Source organism: Trichomycterus rosablanca, chromosome 1 (genome assembly GCF_030014385.1).
Source record: "Trichomycterus rosablanca isolate fTriRos1 chromosome 1, fTriRos1.hap1, whole genome shotgun sequence".
In the NCBI taxonomy this organism is placed as follows: domain Eukaryota; kingdom Metazoa; phylum Chordata; class Actinopteri; order Siluriformes; family Trichomycteridae; genus Trichomycterus; species Trichomycterus rosablanca.
Genome location: NC_085988.1, coordinates 5,330,181 through 5,338,826, shown reverse-complemented (window position 1 = coordinate 5,338,826; position 8,646 = coordinate 5,330,181). Strand labels below are relative to the sequence as shown.

The 8,646-nt window shown below is 38.5% G+C and overlaps 1 gene segment (V, D, J or C); it reads right to left on the bottom strand.

Annotated features, from left to right (window-relative positions):
- Nucleotides 1-7,526: 7,526 nt before the first annotated feature.
- On the bottom strand, nucleotides 7,527-8,082 carry LOC134325579 (immunoglobulin kappa variable 3-20-like). The segment is given in 2 exon segments: nucleotides 7,527-7,885; nucleotides 7,992-8,082. Coding segments are annotated over 2 exon segments (411 nt in total).
- Nucleotides 8,083-8,646: the final 564 nt, after the last annotated feature.

Sequence of the window (8,646 nt, the reverse complement as noted above, 5' to 3'; positions counted from 1 at the left end):
CTTTATTCCTTGGAATTCCCCTATCTGCAAAATGTATGACTCTTGGAGCCTCAGGCCTGGGACTACTCTGACCTAAGCCCTTACTCTACATCAGGGGTCGGCAACCTTTAACACCCAAAGAGCCATTTGGACCTGGTTTCCACGAAAAAGAAAACACTGGGAGCCGCAAATACTTTTTGACATCTAAAATGAAGATAACACTGTATATATTGTTTTTTTTACCTTTACGCTTTGTATAAACAACTATAGTGTGTTGCTTATGAAATCCATGAAGTGCTACAGAGAAAATTTAATTTTAATTATGTAATGAACACATTTTGAACTCTTAAAAAAATAATTAAAAAAACACGCCGAGTTGAAGGTCTCTTTCAAATGAATTAAAAAACTTTAATTATCCATGTAGCAAACAAAAAATGCCATGAGCCGTCATCCTTATATCGCCTTTGGGCTTTCGGAGCGTGTAGCGGAGCCTTGACCTGAATTTTAAAAAATAAATTGGAAAAAAAAACACTATGCCACTAAACAATGAAAAATAAATATTTGCAAAATATCTGCTTAAATATTTATTTTACCTGGTTAATGGGACTTGTGTCTGCAAATCGGGGTTGTACGAAGTCACTTTCATCTTTACGCAGGACTGTAACCTGCCGTCTGTGAGGCATGAGCGGTGTTTGTTTTTAACATAGTTCATGGTGGAGAATAGCTGCTCACATACATATGTGGATCCGAAGATCGACAAGACTCTAAATGCATATTTCTTCATGTTTATGTAGGTGTCGGGGATGGCATTCCATGTTTCAAACACAAATTTGTCTGGTCTTGGAAGGTTATTTTAAGCGACGAAAAATAATAAAATATAATTTTATTTTAATATTTAAGATCACAATAATCTTCCAATTTAGAACTACAATTTAAAAAAAGAACACAAATAAAATACACTTCAATTAAATACTTATAATTTATTTTCCCAAGCCACGCGGAGCCGCAGTATAAGGATGAATGTGCTCCGGAGCCGCGGGTTGCCGACCCTTGCTCTACATTGATGAAGCCTTGTGTGAGTCTTATCGCAGACCTTCTCAGAGAAGAGGAGGAAACCATCTGAACGGGAAGCCCAATTTCCACGTTCCACATTGTAGAGCTTACCTGGGACAGAGGAGAGAGCAAACAGCTCTGTCTGTTGAGAAAAAATTCCAATGTGAGGTAACGCTGGCTCCAGAAAACTGCTACAAGAGGTAGACTCAGTTTTTCTATGCTCTGTGAAGGGCTTGGTTCTGTTGTTTTCCGTTGTTAGTGCCATTAATTTAATTTCCAGAAGAGAGGAATAAGTGACTTAAAGAACTCCTACAAACAAGACTGATCCATCATAAATTTGTTTTTTTCTGGTAATTTCCCTTAAAATTCCAAGTGGTGCTCCCATAAGTGATAAGCTATTAAATCTAAAATTAATTGCTAAGCTTTTCCCCACCTTTACCACTACACATTTGATTAAAAAAAAAAAAAAATTTTAACTCTGCAACTTTGCAACAAATAGTTAATGGCTCATTAGTATCGGGCGTTTTCCCAAAATCACTAAAAACAGCTTCTATTAAGCCACTCCTGAAAAAGAGAACTCTGAATGTTAAACAACTACAGACCGGTTTCAAATCTTCCTTTCATAGCAACAGGTCAGTTTGATTGAAAGGTCAGGTTGATTGACAGGACACCCCCAACATGTCCTCCCCATGGGCAAGTCCAGACAAGACCCCCAGGACCCTGATAATGTCATAGGTTTTAAAATCAGACACAAAGCATAAATATGTTAACCCCTTCTATATTTTGCGTTATATCTGAGAAGATGCTATTCTTGACTAGAATTTTAATTTTGTTACCAACTTTACATTTGTGTCGTTGCATTGAAAAGCTTATTTTTTTCAATCCCATTATTTTAGTAAGTTAAAAATGCGAAATGTAATGTAATGTAAACAAATTTCGAAAATGTAAATACAAAATCGACATGTTAATACTAAGGCCTGTCATTGATGTTTATTATATTGTTAATTTTTTTATTATGTATTGTAATTGGTACAGACTCAAAGTATCATGTAGCAGTATCTATTACAATTATTATACAATAAGTTCAAAGTACTACATTATTGTTGTTTTGTGCCAAAGCGACCTCCAGGGCTACAGCTTCCATCTAACACTGTATATTCCTCACTGCAGTTGTTTCAGCTGTTTTTCAGTACGTCTGTGGTAAAAACTATTGTGGATAACACAAATAAGTATGCTGAGATCAAAGCAGCGGCAAAACCATCTTACAAATGGCTTCCTCTCACTGTTAGAGAATTATACAGTTTCATTGCATTGGTAATATACATGGGGATAGTGAAACTAAAATCTCTTGCAGATTACTGGTCTGGAAAAGAATATTACCACCTTCATTACACCGCAAAAGTGATGACAAGCAAAAGATTTTTGGCAATTTCAAGTAACCTGCATCTTGTGTGACCCAATAGAAGATGAAGAAAACACAAGGAGAAAAGGAACCTCAATGTATGACAGACTTTTAAAAGTAAAGCCGCTGTATACAGAGTTGCTGACAGCATGCCGCACATATTTTCAGCTGAACAGGAACATTTCTATAGATGAGCGTATGGTAGCCTGTAAAGCAAGAATTGGCCTAAAGCAATACATGATGGCAAAGCCAACAAAATAGGGCTACAAAATGTTTTTTCTTGCTGATTCCACCACAGGATATACATGGAACTTCTTTATTTATGAAGAAAAGCAATCCGTTTACTCAGGTCAAGGACTGAGCTATGATTCAGTTATGTCACTTATGGATTTTGCACTTCTGGGCGAGGGGTACCACCTCTACACGGACAATTTTTACACGAGCCCTATGCTCTTTTGGATCTCCTCAAGAAAGAGACTCTTGCTTGTGGTACCATCCGTACCAACCGGAAGGGGTATCCAAAAACAAAAATAAATTATCTCAGCAGGCAGGCAAAGAGAGGAACCATCCGCTGGCACAGACGTGGACAACTGCTTTTTGTAAAATTGATGGACACAAGGGAGGTGGTTGTGTGCTCCACAATGCACAAGGCATATGATGGTGACACAGTGCTGAGGAGAGTACAAAATCAGGAGGGGGTTTGCAATAAAGTGAATGTTCCAGTTCCTGCAGTGGTCAAGGATTACAACAAGCACATGGGTGGAGTTGATTTGTCGGACGCTTTGTTTTTTTATTACAATGTTTTACACAAGACAATAAAATGGTACAAAACATTGTTTTACTATTTCATTGACATTGAAATTGTCAACAGTTTTATTTTGCATCAGCAAATATCCAGAGCAAATGGACAAGAGGCTCTAACACAGAAACTCTATAGAGAGAGACTGAGGTCAGAGCTTGTGGCCTTATCAGAGCGACCACTCAAGATGAGTCTGCTGCAGGACCCTCAAGTCAGCCAGCCGACCCTGATCAATGCCTGCCAGCATATTACAATGATAACAGTACAGCTGCTAGACAGAAATGTGCAAAAAGTCTGGAGAAAAGGTGAAGACGCCAGCGTACTGTACAAGGTGTGATGTGCCACTGTGCATTGTGGCCAAAAGAAACTGTTTTTATAACTGGCACAATATGGGGTACCACAGAAACATGTAAATATTTGTCCCCCAAAATGTAAATAGATATTATGAATAGTTTTGGGTTTACTGTTTTTTTTCTATAATAATTTTGATAATTTTTTATAAAATTTGTTTTGCCTATCCTTCATTTACATTTACGGCATTTAGCAGACGCTTTTATCAAAAGCGACTTACATTATACAGTTGAAGCAATTGAGGGTTAAGGGCCTTGCTCAAGGGCCCAACAGTGGCAACCTGGCAGTGGTGAGGTTTGAACCGGTAACCTTCTGCTTACTAGTCCAGTGCCTTAACCACTAGGCTACAACTCCTTCAATAATGTAAGTAGTAACAACATAGGTACCTAAATACAATTAATTATATTGAATTCAGAGGTTGTTTCTACTGTAAAAAGGCAAAATAAAAGCACTCGGAAAAGCTAAAATAACATTTGAAGAGGCTAAAAGGACATTTGGAGAGGATATGAGAGGATATTATATAATTATTATTTACACTAAGGTATATAGATCTGGACGTTTCTGGATGTTTTGGGAACATTTGGAGAGGCCGATATGGACTGTTGTTACTCCAACTTGATAACTCATCATTTCTGTGGCAAAATTTGTTTACTACCACCATACCAAATTTCTTGATAATTTCTTGATGTATAACTGATCTGGAGTTATACATCATCATTGCAACATGGTAAAATATCATTATGAGCTTTAGCTGTTTTTTTCTGATACTTTATAGGGTTTTCAGTCACAATAAAAAATATCATATGTACTTTGTGAATAAACAGCAGTAAAATGTGGGTATGCCCTTCAGACAGAAAATGCACAAAAACAGGCTGGACAACAAAGGGGTTAAATTAACTTAGCTAGCATTACAAGTATTGCTGTTGTTAGCAGGTGTATTGTGTTAGGAAGAAGATTGTGTGATTATGCAACACAAGCAAATGGTGGCAAAACCTACAAACTACTAACTCTGTAGAGACCAAAACTAACACCATAAACCAACTTCTGAGAGAGAAAAACATCAAATGTTTAAAACTAAATAAAAATAAGTCATATTCTTTTTTTTTTAATTAATTTTGACTCTTTTTTAATGTGGTTGTAACTTGTAGCTCCTCAATTCAACAGCAGGTCACAAACCAACTGAATCAAACAGCACATGGAGATAAAGTAGTTTCTACTAGATGAGCTCCAGCTGCTGATTGTTAGCTGTAATAAGGTGAAGTTTAATCCTATTGGTTTGGTTTGAAGGTGTGCACCAATCAATGCAGGAGTTACCACCTCCAGACCCGCCCCCAATCCCAACCAAAGCCAGCAGCTCTGTTCAAAATGTCCTACTGCCCCAGTATATACTGCATACTAATCCTATAGTAGTGTGTACTATAGTATGCAGTATGATTAAACTGAACCATCTTCTGGTTTACTGCTTCATCTTGGAACTTGCTGTCAGTTCAATTCTCTTTTAAGAGTTCTTCTAAACTCAAGTCCTCTCAGTGTTGGAACATCTTTAATTATCATGAGTTAAATAAATAATAAAAAGTTTTTCCTTCCTCATGCCTGTTTCAGCATAATGTTTAGTATTTCATTGTAGAAGCTGTATGGTGGTGCAGCTAGTATTGTGGAGACCTGGGTTCACTTCTCACTTTTTGATGGTGGTACTTTGATCACTTTGGCATGTTCTCTTTATGTTTGGCTTTCTCTGTATTATGTTAATAATAATAAAGCTTGTATTTAGGAGTAGTAGTGAGTGAGTGAGGTGTTTCCTGTACAGAGTGAATGATTGTACTGTATCACATCCTCCCCCTCAGCACCTGCAGTCGGTCCCAGCTGCAGCAGTGCAGTTACTGTACACTTCCACTCACCCAGGTTTTTGTACCACCATATAACACTGTGTGAAGATCTGGGTACTACCAGGCCAGTGTAAACTCTGACAGTAATAATCTCCTGCATCTCCAGTCTCAATTCTACTGATGGTCAGAGTGAAGTCAGATCCAGATCCACTGCCACTGAAACGATCTGGAATACCTGATGCTCTGTTTTCAACATAGTAGATCAGGAGTTTAGGAGCTTCTCCAGGTTTCTGCTGATACCAGGCTAAATAAGTACTAAAAACATCAGAACTGGTTTTACAGTTGATGGTGACTGAAGCTCCTGGATCAACATGTTTTACTGCAGGACTCTGAGTCACAGTCACTTGACCTCTGGATCCTGAAAACAATAAGAAGAATAAAGACGTTCACTACATGAAGAACCATGTAGAGTTTGAAGATCATCTAGTGGATCTTCTCCACATGGCAGAACCTCCTCACCAGTAGAACATAAAGCATCGTGTTACCTTGAGTGCAGAGAGCCAGTGTGCAGATGAAGATGGAGATGAAGGTCATGGTTGATGTGGGTGAAGATGCTGGTCAGCAGCTCTCAGTCATGAAGTGTTAAACTCACAGAGCTTTAAACACTGACAGAGCACTGAAGCATGTAGTGTGTGTGTGTGTGTGTGTGTGTGTGTGTGGAATCACTGTAGTGGAACAGTGTGAATGTGTCACTCAGAGATGCAATACTGCCACCTTATGGTGAAAGAACAATCAGCTGGTACATATGGAAGTATCTCCTGTACTGTCTCTTATTCTCCCTTTATTTACTATAGTAATTGTGACCTGCACTCATGTACTCAGTATTTAGGAGGGGTGTCCACATAATTTAAAATACTCCATATTATCTAAATAAAGACAGATGATAGTTTTATATAAAAGTTGTAATAAATGATCAGAAAGAGTTACAAGGTTTAGCTGAACTGAGCTGGAACTGAGATGCTGGTCTGTGGAACAAACAGACCATTTTAACCATCAACAGCAGAAACTGGAACCAGTCAGGATTTCATCTTAAATATTCTGTAGAATCCTCATGATCATCTGATCATCAGCTATCATTTTATATTGGTGAGAACTGGTTATGTTTAAAACCACATCAAATGATGATCAGCTTTTATTTTCAGAGTACAGAGAGTGTAGATGAAGATCCTCCTCCTCCTCCTCATATCCACTATTAGGTGAATCTACCATATGTTCACATTGTAGGTATACTGTTACTGACTGTAGCTCATCTGTAATTCTGCACAGTGTTACGTGTTCAGTGATTTATGGGGTAGAAAGAAATCGATTCAATCATGAAACGACCAATCAGGAGATTTGATCTAAGTGATGAATCATTCTCAGCACATTTTATTGTTTGTATGAACTGATACTTGAATTGATCAGACCGAACACTATATGACCAAAAGTATGTGGACACCCCTCCTAATTATTAGGTTCACGTGTTGCAGCCACACTTATTGCAAACAGGTGTATAAAACCAGTTACATAAATGATATGCTTATAGCTTTGTGGCAACAGTTTAGGGAAGGCCCCTTCCTGTTTGAGCATGACTATGTCCCTGTGCACAAAGCAAGGTCCATAAAGACGTGATATGATGAGGAACTCTAGTGTCCTGATCTAAACCCTATAACCCATTGACTGAATTAAAACAGAACCTGATGTCTTGTGTTAAGTGGGGGGAGGGTTTGTTTTGGAAAATGAATTTGGACTGGGATTTCCAATGAGCACATGGTCAGGTGTCCACATACTTTTGGCCCATATTGTATTTTACATTCACTTTAATCACATCGATCTAATTGTACATAACATGTCATGATGGTTTCATTCATATCATCTCTTCTAGCACTGCTGCTTCATCTCAAACCTTCATTCTACTAGTGAGATGTTCCATGTGCTGATGAGAATCCCTGTTCCACAGTGAGGAGAACACAACAAAGAGAGGAACATGCTCAGTACTGTAGTGCTTTGTAGATGATGATGTTCAGTGGAGTGCAGCTTTAGCAGCTCTGCAGATGTTCTCAGATCAGTGTGTGTTTCAGAGAACTTCCTCTACAGCTGAGGGAGGTTTTTGTATCAGTAAATAACACCGTGTGATGGGAAGGGCTTCATACTGCTGACAGTAATAATCTCCTGCATCTTCAGCCTGGACTCCAGTGATTTTTAGAGAATATTCTGTACCAGATCCACTTCCACTAAAACGTCCAGGGATCCCAGAGTAAAGATTAGTTGCACCATAGATCAGAAGTTTAGGAGCTTCTCCAGGTTTCTGCTGGTACCAGTGGAGGTAGCTGCTGCTAACGCTTTGACTGGATCTACAGTTGATGGTAACAGATTGTCCTGGAGAAACCGAGTGAGATCCTGGAGTCTGAGTCATGATGATTTCTCCAAACGACTCTAAAGAGAAGAAGAGAGAAAAGTTGAAGGTGATAAAGAGACGGTGATGGTGAGCGCTGATGTTGGAGGACTGATATGAAGATAGTAAATAAACAGTGAATCTCACGTTGAGTGAGGAGGCCGAGTGTATTCAGCAGTAGAATCAGAACCTTCATCATTGTGCTGCGTCTCAGTGACTCTGAAAGTCCTGAACCCAGTCTGATCAGAACTCCAGCTCTTATAGTGTGTGTGTGTGTGTGTGTGTGTGTGTGTGCGTGTGCGTGTGTGTGTGTGTGTGTGTGTGTGTGTGTGTGTGTGTGTGTGGAATCACTGGAGTGGAACAGAGGTTTTTGTACGACGGCTTCATTGGATTGTATCACTGTGCTACACTTTTGGTGGAGGAACCAAACTCAGCGTCAGTAAGTAGTTTTATTTCTTCTACATTAAAAAAACATTTTTCATTTATTACTAACAATAAATATACAGTAACTAATATTTAGTAATTGTGTCTATTGACGGCTTAATATTAAAGACAGGTGTTATATATAAATGTGCAGGTGTTTTTGATGGTGAATATAAAGCTGGTCTCTGGTTGATGAAGTTTGGTGTAAACTGGTACGAGTGACTGGTGCTGATGTTAAATCCAGACGAATGCTGCTGTGTGTTTGTGCTAAACAATGAATATTTGTATATTATTTGAATATTGTATATCTGTAATCAGCTACAGTCGTGTGAAAAAGTTAGGACACCCCATGAGAACCTTTGTTTTTTTGAACATATTT